The sequence below is a fragment of the Balaenoptera ricei genome, chromosome 16 (genome assembly GCF_028023285.1).
Source record: "Balaenoptera ricei isolate mBalRic1 chromosome 16, mBalRic1.hap2, whole genome shotgun sequence".
Taxonomy (NCBI): Eukaryota; Metazoa; Chordata; class Mammalia; order Artiodactyla; family Balaenopteridae; genus Balaenoptera; species Balaenoptera ricei.
This window is the reverse complement of record NC_082654.1, coordinates 26,823,251-26,845,358: the sequence shown is the minus strand read 5'-3', so window position 1 is coordinate 26,845,358 and position 22,108 is coordinate 26,823,251. Positions and strand designations below refer to the sequence as shown.

General features: G+C 49.8%; 3 protein-coding genes across 12 annotated transcripts in view; 1 reads left to right on the top strand and 2 right to left on the bottom strand.

Annotated features, from left to right (window-relative positions):
• Positions 1–26: 26 nt before the first annotated feature.
• CUEDC2 (CUE domain containing 2) lies at positions 27–7,184 on the bottom strand. Of its 4 annotated transcripts, none has more exons than XM_059899574.1 (9): positions 6,998–7,181; positions 1,950–2,036; positions 1,456–1,599; positions 1,300–1,361; positions 1,091–1,212; positions 823–1,005; positions 620–681; positions 437–497; positions 27–352 (listed from the first exon to the last, which is right to left on the bottom strand). In XM_059899574.1, the coding sequence occupies exons 2-9, from the start codon at positions 2,021–2,023 to the stop codon at positions 206–208; spliced, it is 855 nt and encodes a 284-aa protein (XP_059755557.1). In that variant the 5' UTR covers positions 2,024–2,036; positions 6,998–7,181; the 3' UTR covers positions 27–205. The 4 variants fall into 4 exon arrangements, 3 of the variants coding, with proteins under 3 accessions (XP_059755557.1, XP_059755556.1, XP_059755558.1); XM_059899573.1 differs by having other exon boundaries at positions 7,059–7,181; XR_009497926.1 differs by having other exon boundaries at positions 324–352; positions 437–532; positions 7,059–7,184.
• A 2,885-nt stretch (positions 7,185–10,069) lies between these two features.
• Positions 10,070–18,247, bottom strand: C16H10orf95 (chromosome 16 C10orf95 homolog). 5 transcript variants are annotated; one of them, XR_009498066.1, is made up of 4 exons: positions 18,207–18,247; positions 17,196–17,939; positions 17,022–17,073; positions 11,245–12,352 (listed from the first exon to the last, which is right to left on the bottom strand). XR_009498066.1 is itself a non-coding variant. In XM_059900685.1 (3 exons), the coding sequence occupies exon 2, from the start codon at positions 17,883–17,885 to the stop codon at positions 17,226–17,228; it is 660 nt and encodes a 219-aa protein (XP_059756668.1). In that variant the 5' UTR covers positions 17,886–17,939; positions 18,207–18,247; the 3' UTR covers positions 10,070–10,162; positions 17,196–17,225. The 5 variants fall into 5 exon arrangements, 4 of the variants coding, with proteins under 4 accessions (XP_059756668.1, XP_059756670.1, XP_059756671.1 ...); XM_059900685.1 differs by lacking the exons at positions 11,245–12,352; positions 17,022–17,073 and adding an exon at positions 10,070–10,162; XM_059900687.1 differs by lacking the exon at positions 17,022–17,073.
• The window catches only part of MFSD13A (major facilitator superfamily domain containing 13A), a 25,094-nt gene continuing 20,433 nt past the window's right edge, over positions 17,448–22,108 (top strand). For all 3 annotated transcript variants that reach the window (XM_059900681.1, XM_059900679.1, XM_059900682.1), the window contains exon 1: positions 17,448–17,944. The gene's annotated coding sequence lies outside the window, so the exon portion shown is untranslated. The remainder of the gene's footprint in view (positions 17,945–22,108) is intronic.

Sequence of the window (22,108 nt, the reverse complement as noted above, 5' to 3'; positions counted from 1 at the left end):
TGAAATGACCAGAATGCACTCACACCTTCCTGGGGCTACCTTTACTGTGCCCATGGCAGCTCCAAGAGGAGGTTAACACTGTGGAGCAAGGAAGTAGGGAAAGACGGGGGACAGGAGTTAGGGCGGGCCCTGTGTGGAGGTGTAGGGCGCCTGCATCCCTCTGGGATCTGAGCCTAGACGGCTCCGGCAGAGTCTGGCGAGTGCCTCAGTGGAAGCGGTACTTTCTGGCTGGCTTGAGGTTGATGTATGTGGCCTTCATTTCCTCAGCCTCAGGGTTCCGCACATCTTTGAATCGCTCCCCTTTGGTGCTCACTACCTGGTTGTCGATGTATCGGATCAGCTTCTTGGGAGCCTGTCAGGCAATCAGGTAGTGAGTAGCAGAAGCCAGGAGACAGTTGCACCCACTCCATGACCCTAGGAGCCGCGACTGTCTCACCTCCTTAGGAGTCATAGGCCGGTGAATCTTCTGATCCTCTGCGCTATCCACCATCATGTACCTGCCAAAAACTGGCTGGGTGAAGCTCCTGCCAGCCTAGGAAAACCCTCTTAAGGGCCAGGCCCGGCCCGGCCCGGCCCAGGCCAGCCCAGCCCAGCCCAGCCCAGCCCAGCCCAGACTCACTTCTGCAGGATGAAAGACTTCAGCTCATCCTTTTGGGGGCCTCTGAGGCGCCTGGGCAGGTCCTGCAGAGAGAGGAAGCCTGTCCAGGGCCTAGGGTACCAGCAGGAAAAGCAAATGGGGATAGGCTAGGGGCGGGGGCTTAACACTAAGGTGGAACATAGCTGAGGTTACATGGGGTTGGGGGGTTGTCTAGCAGAGGATACCTGGTTGGGGCCATCCCAGGCTGGAGGCCCCTCCTCCTTCCCCTCTACCAGCATCTGCACAGCTTCTTCCAAGTCCCCTCGAGCTTTGGCCAACACCCACTGGGCCTGCTCCACCGAACAGGTAGGGAACACCTCCAGAAGTACATCCACCCCTGGCAGCAGTTCCTCCTCAGCGCCGGATGCCTGTGGGCATAAATGTTGACAAGAGGCAATACTTCCTCCTTTCCAGGGCCCTAGCTCCCTCATCGGTACCCTCCTCTACCAGTACCTCATCTTGGGTGTCCCCAGCAGCAGTCGGAGAAGACATTGTCTCTTTTCTGAGCCGCTGCAGAGGCTCTGGGGAGACAGATACCTGACCTTGGACCTCAGAGCTCTGTGGTTGCAGGTTCTCTTAAAGAGGCAGAAAGAGCAACAGGTTTGCCAGGGCTTTGGAGGATGGGGGTTTGAGTCACCCAAGTGCCCGATTCCCAGACTCACCTTTGTTCCTGGCACCACTCAACTGCCCTGAGAGCTTCTGCATCATTTCCCCTATTGTACCTCTGAAAAGGCAAGGAGGGCGGTAAAAGGACAGCTCTGGCCACCCTCCACAATCAGCCAGCCCTCCTCCTCCTCTTGGTCCCAGCCAGGCCCCACCTGGGGATGTGGGCGAAGCCAGGCACATAGGCCTCCATCATCTCAGTGAAGGCCTCCATATCGAAATTCTCCTCCGATGGGCCTGAGGGGCCCAGGTCCTCAAGGACCCCGAGCACATAGGAGAAGATGACCTCATCCAAGCCGCTGCAGGAAGGGGACAGGACAAGCCCTGTTACCTCCAGCATTGCCACCTAGCCTGGGACTCCAGCCCTCGGCTTCATGGGGTCCAGGAGCCAGACCTCAAGCCTTAAGCCCAGAAGAGTATCCCACCCCCCCACCCCCTCAGAGCTTTGGTTTCTCATCTGTTCAACAAGGGTGACAGGAACAGGATGAGAGGTAAGGCCATACCAGCAAATCATAATCAGCCCTCCTCCACCTGAGGAATAGGGCTGAGTACTTCCCACCCCAGTCTTTCCACTGGCCAGGGCCCAGAGTACTGCCCAGCAGCTCCAACTCTGGCCCCAGCATGGCCCTTCTAGGAGAGCAGCTTCTACCTGAGGTCAGCCTCTGGGAGGTGCGTCTGAACAAAGGCAAGGAGGGCTGCACTGACAATCCTCTCCAGCTCCATGCTCTCTCCTCTTCTGAAGGGACACAAGACAGAGGCTTGTCAGGCCCTCTTCTGCCTACCCCTGCCCACCAGGTCCAGGGGCGGCCAGCTCCTCCCTCCTGCCCTGCTGTGGAAACCATTTGTTGATGTTGCCCATAGCTTCCAGTTCTTCAGCCCTCCCCCGCTCCCTCAAGCAGAGCCACAGCCCCCTGCCTGCCTGTCTCTCCACCTCTTCCAGCCTGAGACAGGGCAGGACACTGTCTCAGGAGAAAGTTTCCAGAGTGGACGTTTCCCTCCCACCTCCCCCTGACCTCTCCCCATCTCCCCACCCCATTCCCCAACAGTAGGCCTAGACCCTCTGGGAAGAAGCCAAGGTCTTGAGGTCACATGCCTCCTGGCTGAGGAATCCCATCACTGAGAGGGCCACTTGGCCCCCAAGTCCAACCACAAGGGACCCATTGTCCAGCCCCCCAAGGAGCAGGCCTCAGGACTGAGCACAGCCGTTCCCCCACCCAGAATGGGCCACCCACCCTCTGCACAAAGGGGCTTTTCTGGCTCTGGGGCCCAGATAGAAGGGGAAGCCTTTCATGAATTCTCTCTTCCTGCCAGGTCCTTGCCCTTCCAGCAGCTTGGGCCTATCTACGGAGGACTTTCCATCCTCCTTCCCAAGGCCTACGGAGCCCTACAAGATCTGGCCTTTGCTTACCTCTCCAACCTCACCACTCCCTCCTCGCTGACTCCACTCCTGCCCCAGCAGCCTCCTTGCTATTCCTCAGACTTGCCCAGTTTCTTTCTACCTGTCTCCTCCAGATATCCACATGGCTCATCCCCTCACCTCTGCCAGGGCTCTGCTCAAATGTTGCCTCCACAGAGAGACCTTCCCTGACTAACGGACCAAAATTAGGCATTCCCCATACTCCCCAATCCCTTACTCTGCTTTATTTTCTATACAGCATATACTACAGCTCCATGTTATCTTTATGTTTATTTGCCTGTTGTCCTCCCCCACAGAATGTAAGCTTCAAGAAGAGGGAGTTTGGGGGGGGGGGTACTTTGTCTTATCCATTGGTATAGCCCTAGTACCTAGAAGAATGCCTGCACTTAGTAGGTGCTCGATAAATACTTATTGACTTATTTCATTCCTACTTACATGCCTTTGACTCCCTAAAGTCTGTATTTGGTAGCCAGGAACATTTAGGTGGTAAAGAACTGCTCCAGACCCACAAGTCCAAATGTCAGCTCATTATCCCACTCAGAAGACTCAGGGGCACCTCAAACTGGACCTACCCCCAACTCACCATATCCTCCCGATCTGTGTACTCCCCCTCCAAACAGGCACCTCCTGTTTCACCGGCTAACATGACTCACTCAGCTGCCAAACCTGAAACTTGGGGGTTACCCTTGATTTCACCCTCTCTCAACCCCTGCTGCAATCAATCAATCACCAGGTCCTGTTGAATCTATTCCCTTATTCTCCATTCTATCCACTTCTCCCCAACTACAGTCTGGCTTCCGCTCTACTAAATTTTCTCAGGCTAAGGGCATGAGTTACTTTTTCAGGTTTTGGTCTCATTAGGTTGAACCATATGAACTTGCCAATATTAACCTGTTTTTGATCTCAAAAAGAAAAGAAAAAGGGAATTTCTTATAGTTTCACCTAATATTTGCCCTTTCAAGCAGCACCAATGTTGGTCTAGGAGGCATCACATCCTCCTATTTCTCTTCTACCTCTCTGGCCATTTCTTCTCAGGCTCCCTTCTCTGTCCCCCTCTCCTCTGCTTCCCCCTAAATGTGGCAGCAAAGTTCAGGCTCAAAGCTGCTTCTCCTTTCTCGTCAGTCTGCACCCTCTCTCTCTGGAAGATCTCATCTGGGCCCACATCTTCTTGTACCAACTCCATGTCACCAATTCCCAATGTCCAATCCTCTAGTTCAGTCTCCTCCTCTGAGCTACACACTTGTACGTCTACCTCTCTGATACCTCCATGGGGATGACTTAACATGTCCCAAACTGACATTCTCCCAAGTCTTTTATTCCTCCAAGGCTGTCCTCAGTATACGCATGTCCACGTACCCAGCTGTTCCTGCCACAAGTCTGGGAATTATCATTGACACCATCCTACCCCTTGCCTTCTCACATCCAATCAGTCACCATGCCCTGACCATTATCCCTCAACATATCTACTTCTCTCCATCTCTACTCCCACTTGGCTCCAACTCTTGCCTTAACTGCAAGAGTTTCCTAAACGTTCTCCCCACTACCATCTTTCCCCCAACAACCTATTCTCCACAAAGATCATGGCTGTACAATATTTACCAAAAAATCACACTTTTCCTGCTTAAAATCTATCAGTGATTTCCTGCTTCCCTTCAGATAGTCCAGATTCTTTTTGTGGCCCTCAATTCAGGGCCTTACTCTTGCTTACATCTCTCCAGCCTCACCATGCACCATGCCGCCCCGGGATCACTCCCCTCCACCCCGGCTTGCTTTCAGCTTGCCAGCACTCCAGCTTTTTCACAGCAAGGGTCTTTGCACAAACTGTTTCTTCTGCCTGGGCAACGTGCCACCTCCACCCCTTCACTTGCTAACTCCTCTCACCTTTCAGGTTTTAGCTTACAATTTCCTTCAAGGGATGCTCCCCTGACCCTCTAGAACTGGTTTGGTCTCCTCTATCTTACACCCTCATTGCAGACTACACTTTTCCTTACTTAGCAGCACCTTTTACAGCTATAATTAAAACATTACTGGGGCAATGTTTAATGTTTCTTCCACATGTTTCATGAGGGCAGAGACTACACACCTGGCTTATTCATCAGTGTACACTCTGTCTCCTGTGAAGTAGACACTCAATAAACAGTTACTCCCCACTTTAGAAATGAAGAGATTGAAGCTCAGTGGGTTTAATGACTTGCCTAAAGTCACCTGGTTTGACTGTGGTAGTCAGGAGATAAATCCAGGACACCTAGTTGAGTGAGTGTATATTCTAGGGGCTACTCCAGGGGATGGGGAGATGTCAAGACCTCCAATTGGGTTGAGATAGGGTTACCATCTATTATCGCAGTTCCCTTGTCCCCTGACTGGTAACACAGAGTTGCTGTGACAGCACAGGGGTCACTTAGGACAGCAGAACTGAGAAGCCCTATCCTACCAGGGGAGGCCAGCCTCTTGCTCCAGACCCTACCATAGGCCCTGGGGAGGAAGAGAACTGCTCAGACAGGGCATACCAGATCCCATCATGCAGCTCCCCCAAGAAGTCAGCCCCCTATGGAGACCTACATCCACCCTGGGTTATACCAATCCTGGCTGCTAGCAGTTGCCTGCCAACCTCTGCTGGGACAAAGGTCCATGGATGCTGCATGAAAGCTTCTAGGGACGAAGCTCTCAGGGATGTGTCTGATGCCCCTAGGTTTCTAACCAAGGTCCAAGAGCTGGGGAGTTATTATTAGGAAACACCCCACTGTGCCCAAATAAAAAGTCTTCCTGCCCTGAACTTTTGCTCTAGCTTGTCTCCTAGTGGAACATCCATCCCCCTTCCTCCTGTTCTTGGGCTGCCCAAACTTCACCCAGCCTTCAAAGCTTGCCACTTCTTTTTCACCCTTCTCCATCCCCCTAGGCTTCCTCAGTATCTCTTTCCTGCCCAGAGGCTTCTCCTAATATTTCTCCTCCATAGTCCCTAAGCTGGGGAAGCTGCAGCCTGAGCAGCCAGCCTTCTCCAGGGTAAGAACATGACTTCCCTGAGACTTTTCAAATTCTGGATATAGCCCACAGAACCCCATTACTTCCTGGGGGCTCCAAATCAGGGTCCACTGGTTAGTTGCACCCATGAAATGTGATTGTCATCCTGTCATGAGTCCTGTTTAAACACCTCTGATGAAGGTAAAAATATTTAGCATTTACTGACTGCTTACAATCTATCAGGGATTGTGCTATGCACTTTACATGTATTAACTTACCTAATCCTCACAATTACCTTAACATATAGATACTAATATATCATATTGATATTATCCCATTTACCCAAAAGGAAATGGAGGCACTGAGAGGTTAAGTAACTTGCCCAGGGTCACACAGTAAGTTAATGGCAGATTTACACCCAGGCAGTCTGGCTCATTGTTAATCACTACACTATACCACCTTTCATGATGCAAATGGTCAGTCCCCAGCCTGTAATCTGATCCTCTCCTGCTTGGCTGGCCCTCTTGCCTACCTCAGAATCTTTGCTCACACCATTCTCCCCATTCAGAATGTCTTTCCCTTTGCCTCTCACTCTGCAGGCCTCACTTCCTCCCTGGAGCCAACCCTGACTGCCCCATCCTCACTGCCCCCAGCTGGCCTGAGAGCATCCCCAGGACCAAGCACAGGCCTGGACTTTCCAGATGTTCCATAAAACCCCCCTGGACAAGTTTAAGTGAGACTGGGGGAAGGAGTACCATGTTGTTCCCTTGGGGTGGGGAGATGCCCAAGGTGGAGGGAGAGCAGAAGGCCATGTGGGAGGAGGAATCCTGGGAAGCAGAGTGGAAGAAGTCTGGGGCACTCAAGAGGGTCTAGAAACGAGGTCTTCACTGCTTCTCCCAGCCCCTACGAAGCCCAGCTCCTGGGGCCCTAGTCCCATAACGCAGGTTCCAGAACACATCATTGTCCCCTGACCCCCAAGTCAGGTCTTAGAGGAGCCAAGGACACCGATGGGTACACAAGGGATTCCGGCATCCAAAGTCAGGCAGGAGCACAAATGGGGTGAGGCGGGAACACAGGAAGTGGGACCACGATGATGGCCGACCCCTGAAGCAGGAGCTCCCTAAACGAGCTAGCGGGGTACCCATAAGCATCCAGAATAGTGGGCCCGAGGGCACAGGGATGCGGTTGCGGCCCTGAGGGACACATGACGAGGGAGGCCTCAGCAAGCTAGGATGTGCCTTGATACAGGCCAAGGCGAGAATCAGAGATGGGGGGTCCGGCGGGCCCCGGGGGTACCGTGGGGAGACACACAGGACGGGTACCCTGGGTCAACGCTCTCCGCGACTCTCCTAGCCCTGGGCCGGGGCCTGGAAGGGAAATCACCTGCTCCGTCGGGCGCCGCCGGCGACTTGTCCCGCGCGGTGCAGCTCTCATCCCCCAGCCCCACCAACGAGATCAAAGGCGGGGCCCAGAGCGGTTTCTTTCCAGAAGCGCTGTGGTAGCCATTTTTAAGAAGGGCATGCCCACAACTGGGCGGGGCTTCTGCTACCATTCTCATTTGTCTCAGAGCTTTGGGCGAGCTCCCGCGGCGGCCATTTTTGTTGAGGGCAGGGAGGAGTTAGGCTTGGAGGTCCAGCCAGTGGGTGGAGTCTCAGTGACTGACTGTATCCCCTCCTACTGCCTTGTCGTCTGCCCAGACAGGAGAACATTTTGACCCCACCCAGTGTCTTCCCATCCGTCTTACTTCCTCGCCCCCAAATCTCCGTCCTCAAATCCTGTAGCTTCCCCACCCCCACCCCGCCCTTGTCTCGCCCTCGTTGGTTCTTCTGGCCCTACTCCTAGACCCAGTGTTCTTCCCCAAATCCCGTGTCTCTCCCCCTTCGTGTCCAGTCCATATTCAAGCCCTGTCACCCAACAACTCTTAGGTGCTGACTTACCCGCCATGTCTATCTCTCCTTTGTATTCTCTTAACAGCGATGTTTCCCCAAGATTAGTGTGGGTTACAGGGCCTGGGTCTTGGGACCTGAAGCCTGGTTTGGATGGTGGAGGGGGTGGCAGCAGGTGCTCTGAGCGAGGATCCACCTGAGCGCAGATCCAGGACGGCCTGCAGGCCATGCCCACCCCCAGTAACTTCATGCCCGAGTTGGCAGGGCTTCTCATTTAGGACAGGACGGCTGAAATCCAGTACCCTGTAAGGCCTCGGCTTCCTCTTTCTCTTCCTGCTATGGAGCTTCCCGGTGCTACCCTGTGGGGAAGCCCATAGCCTTCCCTTCCCAAGAACCCTTTAATGGGTCATGAGGGAAGGAGTTCCATTCACGGGTGAACTCTCCCATCCCCGATCAGCAGGGATGAGCCTCTTTTCAGGGCTAGTCCCCTTGTGGGGCGCTGGGGACCCAGAGATTGTCCCTATCCGCAGGAGCTCACAGTCCAAGGTAGAAAGTCCCATCCTCTCTTCCCTAAGGACTGAGGCAGTGCCAAAATATGGAGAAAAAGGGGATAACTGCTCCCTCTTCCAGTCCTGTCCCTCACAGCAGCCTCCCACCTCCCCACCAGGATCCTCTGGCCTCAAAGAGAGCAAGATGTTGGCTGCTGGAGAGAGGGGGCAGGAAAGGGGAGGGAAGAAGGAGGGAGCACCTTTGGCGACACGTCTCCCATAAAAGCACTGCTGCTGCCAGCCTGGTGCTGCTGGGGTTAATGAGGGGTGGGGTGACAGCCACTCTGAACTCTGGCCAAGCAGGCCACTGGGAAAGGGGTGATGGATAGCTGCCAGCCCTCTAAAGACTTGGCCATCGCTCCCCTTCCCCAGTCCCCTATCCTCCCTCCCCCTCCATTGCACAATACTGATGACTCTTCTCTCCCTACCACCCCCATTACAGGAATTTTCAGGTTTCCTCAGAAGAGCTGTCCCTAGTCCTGGCTCAAGACCCTTGTGGCCATCCCTGAGGCATACCATTCCCCCTCCCCCACGGCCTGTTTCTTGTATAGCAGTTGGATGTAGCTACATATTATCATGGGAAAGAACTTCCTGAGCTTTCGGGGAAGGATGATGGGAAAGACCATTTAGAGGGAGCCCCTCAATTCCCAGTTCAGACCCTGGAGAGTCTCAACTCTGTGCAGCAAGGGTTAGGTTTTGGAGTCAGAGGACAGAGGGTGGGCTGAGGAGAGGGACCACCACAGGCACAAGGACACACACAAACTGTAAGGCAGGGGATCCAGGGAACACTTGTCCTTCTCGACATTCCATAGCAGGCTGGACCTTAAGCCCCTGATTTGCTGTCCCCTCAGGTCTCAATCTCTCTCCACAGGATGGGAACAAACTCCACTTACGCTTTGGATGGTGCTTGACGCTACATGAGGTGAAAGGAGGGATAGCGATACCTCCTCTCTCCCCATTCCGTCAAACGAATTCTGCAACTGATGCTGGGTCTCCTGAGCTGGTGGGAGGAGCTAGAAGCCTGCGCCGAAGCTTCCCCTAGCACATCAATTCCCCATCATCCAACCTCAGAATGAGGAAATTGGGCTTGAATTAGGCATAAAGAGCAGATTTCCCAGACATTAAGAGCAGAGAAAGAACCCAGCTGGCTGGTCTCAAGGGGTGGGAGGGACTCAGAGACTGAGGTGAGGAAGGGAATGCTTTGAAAGATGGCGGGGGAAGAAGGGGGTCCCCACTCTTGCTTGAGGTCAGCAAGGGCTCTCTGGGCAGGGTGCCTGGCCCTCCCATACCTTCCTCCTTTCTCAGAAGAGCCGGGATGGGGCAGGGGCGGGAGTTGGCTGGGGCGGGCCCTATTTAAGGAGCAGTCTCTGGGAGCATCACTGTAGATCCAGCTCCAGGAGGGAGAGAAGAGGCTTCATGGGTAAGTGCAGAACCCTTTCTCTCAACTCAAGCAGGGTGGGGGTAGGGTGACTCCTGAGGCTGCCAGCTTGCCTTTCCATCTCCAGGGATAGGCTGCAGGTCTGCCCCGTGAATGGGAATAGCACCCCAGCCCTCAGTTTAACTCCGTAGAAAGTCAACGTGTGTTTCAGGGAAGTCTTTCTCTTCTGCTCCCTTATCTATCCCAGGTACTTCAGATCTTCACTTCAGGTGGGGAGATTTTCAGGGAGCTGGGACTCCTGGACCTCTCTCTATCTTGGGGATCCACATTTTGTGGGTCCTCTTTGGCTCAGGAAGCCACTCATTCTCTAGAGAAATACCCTTCTCAGCGTACATGTTCTGGCTGTTCCCCTAGCCCCTTGCCCATCCAGTTCCACATCTGGCCCCACCAGGAGCATATCTGGGCAGGAGATGACGGGTCTGACTCTGCAGTACCCACGGAATCCCTACCACAGCCCTGAGTCCCCTCCCCTCATATCCTACATCAGTATCCTGTTAGAATTTAGAGAACCCTTACCTCTTTCCCTAGCAATGGGCCCCTATTTTCAGCTCCAAGCTCAGACCCTCGATGGGATAGGAGGAATCTTGAGATCCCAGGTTCCTCTTCTGACACATCCTGGGAATGGGGGAAAATTCACAGAAGGGATCACAGGAGGGCAGCATCAAGGCTAAGAGAACTTTGGCCATCTGGCTCTGAGAACTGAATTCCATAGGCTGTGAGCTCTAGCAAATGCCCTGGGGACTCAGTTCTGGTGCCCGGCTGTGCTGTACTGTCAATACTGAGGTCATGGGGGACCTGCTGTCTCAGGCTCACAGCGTCCCAGCCAGGTGCTGCCACCTGCCAGAACTTTTAATAACTTCGAGTTACTCTTCTTGTCAAAGACTTCAATGGCTCCCCAAAACTCCTCACCTTGCCATTAAAGTCTTTCAAAGTATGGCCTCCACTTAGCTTTCAAGCCTGATCTTCCATTGCTCCCTGGTTATAACCTGTCTTCCAATGAAACCCTGCTACTTCCTGCTCCTGCTGCCATGCTTTTATTCATGCTGATCCCTCCTCAGTTCTTCCTGGGACACCTCCATTCCATCGCTATCTGCCGGAATCCTATACATCCTTCAAAGCCTCTCTCAGATGCCTCTTACAAGAATCTTCTCCAACCCCTCAATGATGCATATGATCTCCTACAAATCCTCCACACTCCGCTTCCAGTGGGGCTTGATTCATGAGCCCCATAGTGTCTAGTCCTGTGTCCTACACAGAGTGGCTGTTCAATAAATGTTCCTTGTATCTTGCTGAGTGTGTCTCATGTATGAAGAGGTAGTTTGGCCTAGATGTTAAGGCTACAGTCAGATTTCCCAGGTGTATTCTCTGTGTGTACCCTTGGGTAAGTTGTTAAGTTCTATCAGCCTCAGTTTTCTCATCTACAAATGGGAATAATAATTATATCAACATCAACGTTTTTGTGAAGATTAAATGATAGTCTTTGTACAGGGCTCTAGCACGATGCCTGCACACAGTAAGTTCTCAGTTAAGTGTGTGAGATTGCTATGATTCTTTTTTTTTTTTTTTTTTTTTTTTTTGTATTTTGGCTGTGCCATGTCACATGGCATGCGGGATGGTTCCCTGGCCAGGGATCGAACCTGGGTCTCCACTGTGAAAGCACCAAATCCTAACCACTGGGCCACCAGGGAACTCCCTGTTATGATTCTTATTATCCTCCCTTCAGTAGGATGTGAGCTACCCAGTTGGGAGGTAGGCTAGGGTTTAAAATTGGTCAGTCAGGGTTTATTGAGCAAAGGGCTCTAGACCAGATGCCAGGGTTGGGTAAAGCTGGGGCGAGGCCAGGAGGAGAAGGCCATCAAGATGAGTTTGGTAGCCCAATCCCTGCTGGGATCTAGAAGCTCTGGATTCCCAACTACTGTGTGACATTGGGTGAGTCACTCCTCTCTGGCCTTGGTTTCCCAGCGTAAGGTCAACTGAGGAGGTTGGGCCAGGTGAACAGTAAAGTCCCTGGCAGCCCAGATGTTTTATGAGTTCTAAGCTTCTAAGGGTTAAGTTCAAAGAAAAGATCAAACAAAGAAGCATCTAGGCTCCCTGCAGGGCTTCCTTACATCCTTAGGGCTGAAGCAAGCACTGGGGTTTGGAAGGATTGGCCTGTTGGACTGAGCTGAGTGGCAGTACTTCCTTCAAAAAGCCTGTAATTGGGGGCCTCCTCCCTCACTGGAGCTGGGGGATAGGGGTATATTGTGTGCAGTCTCTGGGCATTTCCAGGGCATATGTGGAAGACTTGGGGGAAGAATGTGAGCAATGCGGATTCTCAGAGATGGGGGAAGTGTTTTTTTTGTTTTTTTGTTTTTAAATTCCTGTGAATGGAATTTTTGGGGATGTGTACTTAGTTCTTTTTTTAAAATTAATTAATTAATTTTGGCTGTGTTGGGTCTTCATTGCTGCGTGCAATCTTTCTCTAGTTGCAGTGAGCGGGGGCTACTCTTCGCGTTGCGGTGCGCGGGCTTCTCACTGCAGTTGCTTCTCTTGTTGCAGAGCACGGGCTCTAGGCACGTGGGCTCAGTAGTTGTGGCTCGCAGGCTCAGTAGTTGTGGTGTGCAGGCTCAGTAGTTGTGGCTCGCGGGCTCTAGAGCGCAGGCTCAGTAGTTGTGGTGCATGGACTTAGTTGCTCCACAGCATGTGGGATCTTCCCGGACTAGGGCTCAAACCCATGTCCCCTACATTGGCAGGCGGATTCTTAACCACTGCGCCACTAGGGAAGTCCCAAGATGGGGTAAGTTGAGAGACTTCAAGGGTCTGGACCTGAGACGATAGAGAAGGAAGGGGATTCAGAACACACCTAACTTGGTATGAGACTCATGATTTACTTGAAACCTGCCTTGTTTCAAAAAAGGATTTGAGGAGGCTTACCAGCATGCAGACAATTCTCTAAGATTAAAACATAAAATCTGTGACAGAGTACATTTTAATGAACATTTTTTTTTTTTTAACGTGATAATCCATTTATTTATTTATTTATTTATGGCTGTGTTGGGTCTTCATTTCTGTGCGAGGGCTCTCTCCAGTTATGGCAAGTGGGGACCACTCTTCATCGCAGTGCGCCGGCCTCTCACTATCACGGCCTCTCTTGTTGTGGAGCACAAGCTCCAGATGCGCAGGCTCAGTAATTGTGGCTCACGGGCCCAGTTGCTCCGTGGCATGTGGGATCTTCCCAGACCAGGGCTCGAACCCGTGTCCCCTGCATTGGCAGGCAGACTCTCAACCACTGCGCCACCAGGGAAGCCCCAGAGTACATTTTAAATGTGTATACTTTTTGATCCAGAGATTCAATTTACTTATTATTGCTATTTTTATTTTTAGTTAGAAATTATTTCAAACTTAAAGTAGCCAGAATCGTACAAAGAACTCTGGCTTAGCCTTCTACCAGATTGACCAACTGTTAACGTTTTGCCATGTTGCTTTCTCTAATCTATAGTCCTCATTCAAATCTCGTTACTTGTCCCAACACTGTCCTTCACAACAATTTTCATTCTGGTCCAGGATCCAAAACAGGATCATGCGTTGCATTTAGTTTTCATGCCTCTGTCTCCTTTGACCTGAAACCTTTGTCTTTTATGACACTGACATTTTTGAACAATTTTCTCTCAATTTAGGTTTATCTGAGGTTTCCTCATGATTATGCCTTACTGCTGAACTGATGTTGTATTTTTCAGTTTAACATATCAGAGAGCACATGATGTCAATTTGTCTCTGTTAAAGAAAAAATTTTAGGGACTTCCCTGGTGGCGCAGTGGTTAAGAATCCACCTGCCAATGCAGGGGACACGGGTTCAATCCCTGGTCCGGGAAGATCCCACATGCCGCAGAGCAACTAAGCCTGTGCGTCACAACTACTGAGCCTGCGCTCTAGAGCCCGCGAGCCACAACTACTGAGTCTGCACACCACAACTACTGAGCCTGCGAGCCACAACTACTGAGCCTGCGAGCCACAACTACTGAAGCCCGCGTGCTCTAGGGCCCACGTGCCGCAGCTACTGAGCCCACGTGCCTAGAGCCCGTGCTCTGCAACAAGAGAAGCCACCGCAATGAGAAGCCTGCACGCTGCAACTAGAGAAAGCCCGTGTGCAGCACCGAAGACCCAAGGCAGCCAAAAATAAATAAATAAAATAAATAAATTAAAAAAAATTTTTTTAAAGACACTCATTAAAGATGGTAAGAAAGACTTTAAGAGGGACTACTGCAATGGGGTTAAAGTGTTATCCACCAGTTTTCCCTATTATACTATCACGTTACTATTTTTTTTCAGGTTACTATTTTAAAATTTGTAATTAATAAATATCTTACTGGAACACATTTGAAACTATATAAATATCCAGTTTCTCATCAAACTTTCACCCATCAGTTTTAGTATTCAGAAATGATTCTCACCTGAATCAATCATTACTCTGATGATTGGGAATGGTGATCTTCTAATTTCATTATTCCTTCTACTATAAGGAAGAGCTTTCCTTTCATATGTATTTTTTAGTTAGTATTAGTATGGACTTAGGGATCCTTATTTTATTCAGCAGGTTATAATCTGTTACTGTGATTATTTGTTTCGATGCTTAAATTGTCCTTGATTTGATCAGTGGAAGTCCCTTCAAGTTGGCTCCTTTGTTCTTTTGACATTTTTGATCAGTCCTTTATTTTCTGGCACAAGTTGTTCCAGTCTCATCTTGTACCTTCCCTGCCACAGCCTTGGAATCAGCCATTTTCCCAAGGGGACTGGTTCCTTTTAGTGGAGAATGTAATTTAGAACCAAAGATCTAGGCACTGGCTGTGCTTGTGCTGCTAGGGTGGCATTGTTCAATGATTCAATTTCTAATTCTAAGACTTCAGATTCCACAATTTAACACTTGTGTATGTGAATAAAGATGCATATTCAAGGACATTTATTCTCATTACCCTCACAACTTCCAAATAAGACCCAGCCATCAGCTTATTTTTTGCCTGTATTACTTCAAAAGCCTCCTAACTGCTCTCCCAATTTTCAAAATGGCCCCTCTATAGTCTCTTTTCCACACAGTATCCAGAATAACTTAAAAAAAAAAAAATCTCATCACATTTCCCCCTGCTCATAACCCTCCATCCCCTAAGAATAAAATCCAAAGTTTTCTACATGGCTTCAAGGTACCACAGGATCCAGCCTCATCTGTAACCTCATTAATTATCACTTTCCCGCTCGCTCACAGGACAAGGACACCCCAGCCAAAGGGTGTTTGTACTTCCTTTTCTCCCCCAGCTATTCAAATGGCTCGTAAAGGTCTTTATTAGGTCTCCACTCAAGAGTCACCTCTTCAGAGAAGTCTTCCCTAACTATCCTGTTGAAAACAGCACCCCATTACTTATCACTGTGTGACATTACATCGTATATTCCCATTTGCTTGTTGTCAGTCTCTGTTTCTCTACATTACACCTCTAAAGTAGGCTCCATGAGGGCAGGGAGTTGTTTGGTTTTTCTCCCGTAGCACCAGTGCCTAGAACACTGCCCAGCAAACTGTGGGCTCTCAAATGCCTGTCAAGTGAATAAGGATAACTTTCATTCCTTGGGACTTTTGCACCCACCATACTTCCTGCCTGGCTTCCCCTCACCCTTCTCTTTGCATGGCTAGCTTCTTCATATTCTTTAGATCTCAGCTTAAATGTCTTCCATAAGGACAGAAACTGCCATGGCTGTCTCATTCACTATGGTATCCTCAGGGCCTACCACAGTTCCTGGCAAATAAAAGGCACTCAAGAAATTTGTTGGATGGACTTTTAATAGCTAAAAACTGGAAAGAATCCAAATGCTATAGAATATTGGATGACTGTTAAAGAGTGAGGTAACTCCATGTGCATTGGCATAAAATGATGTCCAAGATACACTTAATGTATAATGCAACAAGCAAAACTGTGCAATTCATTTTATGTAATTAATACTAGGTGAACAGAAAAAAACAGTAAAAAATACTAGATTGGACCTCAGTGATCATTTGGGGGTGAGGGATATTAGAACAGATTTTAACTTCCTATTTTATAAATTTCTGTATTGCAAACTACTTTTTAAAAACAAACACTACCCTTTGAGCACTTAGTACATGACAGGCACTGTGGTAAACATTTTTTGTGCAGGATTTCACAGTACCTTCTCAATAATCTTATGAGATAGGTCCTAATACCATCATCCCCATTTGCAATGAGGAAATTGGTTCAGGGACATTAAGCAATTCATCTAAGGTCACACAGCAGACCCATCACACTACAACACCTCCCTGTGTCTTATAATTTAAAAAAAAAAAAAGGAAATGAAAATAAGATGAAACTAGGGGTAACAGTTCAGGATCAAGGTTTTACACAAAAGATTCTAAGCAAATTTGGCTCCCTAGAAACCAGGGCAAATAGAAAAATATGATCAATTATGAGATCCTTGGTGATTCAAAGATAAAAGCAAACCACTTATCAGCAGAAACAGCTTTACCAAATGCTGAGGTTTAATAGAACTTCTCCATGAAACTCATAAATACAGCAGTGTTCAATCAAGTGATCTACAGCTTCAGTAACACACCTGTATACCCAGGGAGCTGTTGGCCAACCACAAATGGAAGTTCAGTGAAAGCAATTCCAATAGGAGCCAAATTTATACAGCCTGGGCATCAGATCTGGTGGTCTGGCCAGACTCTTAGTTAAAATTGGATGTGTGGCCTAACCCTCCAGCAAACTCCTATAATATTGCAAATTCACCCTATTAAACGCTGTTAGCAAGAATCAGGAGACAAGAAGTGACATTCATCTTAAATTTCAAAGTTGGTAAATTTTCCAGGTAGGCTGGGTTGGTTTTCTTCTTCTTTTACAGATGAAGAAACTGAGGCTCAGAGTCTAGAAAATGTCAGAGCCATTATGGATCCCCTCCTCAGCCTTCCTCAGCCATGCTTGTCATCCACGCCTCAACGAAATAGCTTATGCCCTCAGAATCTCTCTGGGGGTGGTGGGCCTCAGGACCTAGAAGAGTGTCCTCTTGCACTGGAAGGGAGCTGGTTAAGGGAGAGTGAGGCCCAGCCAGTGAGGAAGCACACTTTTTCCAGAGGTCCACTCTAATACTCACCTCCAACACCTTGTACCCCAAGATGGAAAGTAAGGCTCACATTACACAGATGAAGAAAAACCCCCATCCCCAAGCATAAAAATGATCTTGAAGCCTACACTTGACTTCACTCATTTATTTACTTTTCTTACAAGCTGGGGATAGGTGGGCCCTCAACTTGGGGAGTTTGGAGCGCTTTGCTGGAGGGAGGACAGGAAAAAGCGAAAGTGGGGGCTTATTGCAGGGCAGGCTTCAAAGGGGAAGAAGATGGGGAGGAAGGAGAGAGGAAACAAAGGGTTCAGGCCCTCCTTCCACCACACACTCAGGCTTCCCAAGCCCAAGTAGAAGGAAGGAGTAATAGGACACCCACCCAGAGATGTCCTTGATCCATTCTCGCCCTTGCCCCGCCATCCAGCAATAACCTGAGAGAAATCAAGGAAGTGCAGGAAGCGGGCGGTGGTTTAAAAAAAAAAAAGAGGTGACAGGTGCACCCAGCCCCAGCGCACAGTTGTGGCGGCAGGAGGAGAGCCGCGCGCGTGCTCACCCTGGCCGGCCGCCGGGCCTCGCGGCGCCCTCAGCTCAAGTCTTTCCTCTTCTTCCGGCGGCCGCGCTCCGCCGCTTCCCCCGCGGGGCTGCTGTCACCGCTGCAGCTGCTGGCTGGCCGGCGGAGCACTCGCCTCTCCATACGGTACTCGGTCTCGCGCACGCGCGGCGCGCCCTGCAGCAGGAACTCGCCGCCGCGATAGGTGACGCGCACGTCGGTGCGTGGGTACGTGCCGTACGCTCGCCGCAGCTCCCGGCGCACGAAGTCCGGCAGCTCGAGGCGCGGCCCGAGCGCACGCTCCACGCGGCCCCATCGCAGCTCAGCTTGCAGGCTGCCGCCTTCCGGCCACTGCGTCCCGTTCTCGACCGCCGCCAGCCCCGCAGCTGCGGGCTCCTGCAGTGACGGCCCTGGGTAGCTGGGCGCTGGGAACGGCGGTTGCAGGGCCGCGGCGTAGGCCTGCGGGAAGGCCCACAAGGGCGGCGTGACCACTAGCGTCGCGCCCGTGGCGTGGAAGCAGTGGTATTCCCGCGGAGCCGTCCACTCGCCCGCGCTCAGGCTCGGGGGCCGGCTGCAGAAGTTGTGGGCCTGAATGGGGGGCAGCGGCGGAGGGGCGGGCAGGTAGGTGTAGGTGAGGTGCTGCAGCAGAGGCCAGACGTCCTGCCCAGGCGCCAGGCAGCAGTATGTGTACATGGTGTGAAGCTCAGGCGGCCGGCATTGTTACTGGGATCTCGTCCTGGTCCAGACCTGGGGTAAGGATGTGGGGTGTGGGTACACTTTGTTCTCATCTCCACCACCGACCCTGGGGCCTGGTTACCTGGGGCTCTGGTTCACAGCAGGGGGCCCTGCACGTGTGCCCGACTTCGGGGAACTCTTCCTAAGGAGTTCAGCTCCCACCTCACCTCTTGTCCTAGGGCTGGACCCAAACCCCAGGCTCCCAGCAGGCAAGAAGGACCCAAGCCTTTTTCAAGCCCCCAGTCTTGAAATGCTCTTCCCAGGTAGCTCCCCACTCACTTGTCTCCTTTAGCCTGGGGGAGCTGGTCCCAGCATTTGGGGGAACCAGAGAGATCCAAGAGCGGGGCTCCTCTCCACCACTTTTTAGTTGAGCTGCTCTCCTCCATGCCCTGCCGCAGCCACACCTCCCGGTTTCCAGGCAAAGGGAAACACCTTGAGCTGGCCAGGAGCCAGCCAGCTTGTGTCTACCCTGGGTGACCCTGCTGGTCATACCGGCTGCGACTTAGACGCTGAGGTCTGTGCTCAGGGATGCCCGCAACATCACTGAGGACATCCAGTGGCCTTTCCAGTCAAGTTAGCTCCCTGTTCTCCACATCCCCTTTTTCCAGCCAGGTGGGTTGAGTTATCCTAACATTTGAGTGAAGCTCCTGCACATCAGGCAGTGAATCAAGTTGCTTATGAGCATCTAACTTCAAGTTTACATCAACCCTAGGAATGAGGTACTAATATTTTTCTGACTTTACATAGCAAGAAGCTGCTTGCTTCAGATTTGGTACACAATAAATGTATTCTATGACTGGGGCTTACGTAGGTTAAGTGTCTTGTCCAGACTCACACAGCTAGTTATGGTAAGGGCAGAATTCAACCCCGTGTGTCTCAAGACTTGTGCTCTCAGCAATAGCCTAATCACCAATCCATGCTGGGGCTTTTTTCGGACTATCTGACAATCCTCCCCTCTAGAATGTTCCATAAGAGCTTATAACTTTTTTAAAAAAGAACTTCTAATTCTTATTAGCCACGTGAAGAACATGGTGGTATCATTCTCATTTAATAGATAAGGAACAAGAGATTCAGAGAAGTTAGGCCACTTTCCCAGGTTCACATAGTCTATAACTGGCACAGTGGGATTTGAACCCAGTGCAAATGATTCCAAAGCCCAGAAGCTACTTGGGTGAAGCCAGAAAGGTTGCTTCGTTCAGATGGGTTGAGCACTGTCTGAGCTCCAGTCCCCTCTGGCTGCAGGTCATGCCCTTCCACCTCTCTTCCCCAGTGGGCTGGGTAGTAGTTGCTGCATGATTAAAATGGATACCCTCTTCTAGTTTCTGGGCCGCCAGGCCATCATACTTTCCTTCCCCTTCTTCTGTTGACTTAAGCAGCATCATGACTAACCCCCATAGGTTCTCCTAGATTCTCAGCATCTCTCAGAGCCCAGCTACCCTCTGAGGAGGTCCCCCACACTCAGCCTGGTGATGTCACATTTCTTGATACCTGACTGAGCCACTCTGTCAAGTCTAATTCAGGCCAGTGGCCTTGTGAGAACAGCAGCTAGGACTAGGTTAGGGTATGTATCTAACACGCCCTACCCAACAGCTCCAAGAAGGGAGCCTCTCCCTTAAGAACTGGTCCCAGGACATAGTGGCCTTTGTTGGGGGAGGCCTCCCACCCCCAAGATGTCCATGGCTTAATCCCTGGAGACTTGTTAGTATGTTATATTACATGGCAAGGGGGAATTAAGGTTGCAGATGGTATTAAGGTTGTTAATTAGCAGTCCTTAAAATAGGGAGATTATCCTGGATTATCTGGGTGGGCCTAGTGTAATCACAGGAGTCAAATGTGGAAGAGAGAGGCTGAAGAGTCAGAGTATGTGATACTAAGAGTCAACCCGCTCTTGCTGTTTTGAAGATGAAAGGGGTCATGAGCCAAGGAATGCAGGCAGCCTCAAAGCTGGAAAAGGCAAGGAAATGGATTCCTCCCTAGACCCTCCAGAAAGGAATGCAGTTCTGCCAACACCTTGACTTTAGTTTATGAGACAGAATTCCAACCTCCAAAACTGTAATAGATTTGTATTAAGCCACTAAGTTTGTGGTTATTTGCTAGAGCGTTAGTAGGAAATTAGTATACCTCCCCACTCCTATTTATAACTTTGCCCCCTCTCCAAATCACAGCACTTGAGGAGTGTCCAAAACTACCTATTATAGACTGACCTCACCCCAGCCTGGAGCTCAATGATGGACCCTGTGTGACTGGCCAGTTTCTCCCCCATGGGGATCTGGTCATACCTGGGTGGGAGATGAGGAGAGTGTGAGACCAAGCTCAAGTTGGAGCCTGGGACAGTGAGAAGCCTGCGTTTTAATATTGGTTCTGACATGCTTGCTGAAGGAGACTGGGGAGGCAGTCTTCAGGAAAAATGAGAAAAATAAGGACCAAGCTGTGAGTTTCTCAGCATTCATTCACCCTGATTCCAGTAACAGCCCCCAGATTTTTTGGGTCCCACACCTTGTCTAGTCTCAGGAAAGTGGTTCTGGGGGAGTTGGCTGTAGCCCATCCTTAAATTGCCTGGGTGATTTAGGGCTAAACCAATCATCACTGTCGTCCCTCAGGCCATAGTGATTGGTTTAGGGTAGCCATGTGACTCAATTTGGGCCAATGGGAGCCAAGCCCAGGGCTTTGTTCTCTAATTGCATGGAGTGAAGTGCTCTCTCCCCTGGACAGAGATCTGAAAGAATGCAGTTCTGAGTCCAGAGGTGAAGATCTCTCTGAGCATAGAGCTGCAGAAGAAGTGGAGCCAAGGGTCAGAGAGAGAAACTGGGTCCTGATGACATCGTTTGAATCCTGGACTTTGAAGTTACATGAGCCAGTCAATCCCCTTTTTTCCCCTTCTGGTTTTATTGAAATATAGTTGACATACAGCACTTATAAGTTTAAGGTGCACAGCATGATGATTTGACTTCCATATATTGTGAAATGGTGACCACAATAGGTTTGGTTAACATCCATCATCTCATATAGATACAAAAAAAAAAAGAAAAAAAATTTTTTCCTTGTGATGAGAACTCTTAGGGTGTATTCTCTTAACAACTTTCAGCTATACCATACAGCAGTGTTAACTTTGCTCATCATGTTATACATTACATCCCTAGTATTTATTTATCTTATAACTGGAAGTTTGTATCTTTTGATCACCTTTATCCAATTTCCCTTTCCCCATAAATTCCTTTCCTACTTAATCTAGTTTGAGGGAATCTTTTTTTATACACATAACTGGTTGTGTTTACTTCGTATAATTTTTTTTTAACATCTTTATTGGAGTATAATTGCTTTACAATGGTGTGTTAGTTTCTGCTTTATAACAAAGTGAATCAGTTATACGTATGTCCCCATATCTCTTCCCTCTTGCATTACTTCATATAGATTTAACCACAAAAGACATAATGAAATGGGCATTTAAAAAATTATTTCAAAGCACCATCATGTTAGTCTTTAGAAAATTGAATGTTTAGGTTATTATACTATGGAGTGAAGTCTTCTGTTGCTTGCATCAACAATACACCCTGACTGTTTTTCCCCCAGAATTTTATTATGAAAAATTTCAAAATTCAGCAACCTGAGTAGTTTCTGATCAGTGACCCCCACGATCAGAGGCTCTTTTGTGGGCAAAGTAGAGGATGGAGAGAGTCTGGAAGCCAGTCTTGGAGGAGGTTCACACCCTAGTTTAGGAAAACTGACAACCAAAACAAGATCAGGGAATGGAAAAGAGACATGGGAGTAGATTCATCTGGACTTGATTCCATATAACTGCCTGGATGGAGAGGGGAGGGTAAAGGTGGATGCATATGTTTTTAGCTTGGTCAGCTGGGTGGGTAGTCAAGACGATCCTGGAAATAAGAAACACTTGGGGTGATCGGAAGTTGAGGGAGTGCTGGGTTCAGGTGGGACGTTTGGGAAGCTATCCAGCAGCAGTTTTATATTCAGGCTGGAGATGGGAGGTGGAGTAGTCATGAAGGAAAGGTAGTAGGTGAAGTTACCAGAACAGCTGCTACCCTGGCCCATATTACACTGTGTCATCATGGCTGCCAATTTGTTGCGTTCCACCTATGCCTTTTGAGGGCAATTGAGGTATAGTTCATGTACAATGTTATATAAATTTCAGATGTATAACATAGTGATTCACAATTTTTAAA

Bases quoted from the DNA above. Each gene is read 5' to 3' on its own strand.
- C16H10orf95 (XM_059900685.1), bottom strand. From the start codon at position 17,885: ATGTACACATACTGCTGCCTGGCGCCTGGGCAGGACGTCTGGCCTCTG.
- CUEDC2 (XM_059899574.1), bottom strand. From the start codon at position 2,023: ATGGAGCTGGAGAGGATTGTCAGTGCAGCCCTCCTTGCCTTTGTTCAG. The intron at 1,362-1,455 runs GTGGGGCCTGGC...TTGCCTTTTCAG, and splicing joins GGCTTCGCCCACATCCCCAG to AGGTACAATAGGGGAAATGA. The intron at 1,213-1,299 runs GTGAGTCTGGGA...TGCCTCTTTAAG, and splicing joins GAGTGGTGCCAGGAACAAAG to AGAACCTGCAACCACAGAGC.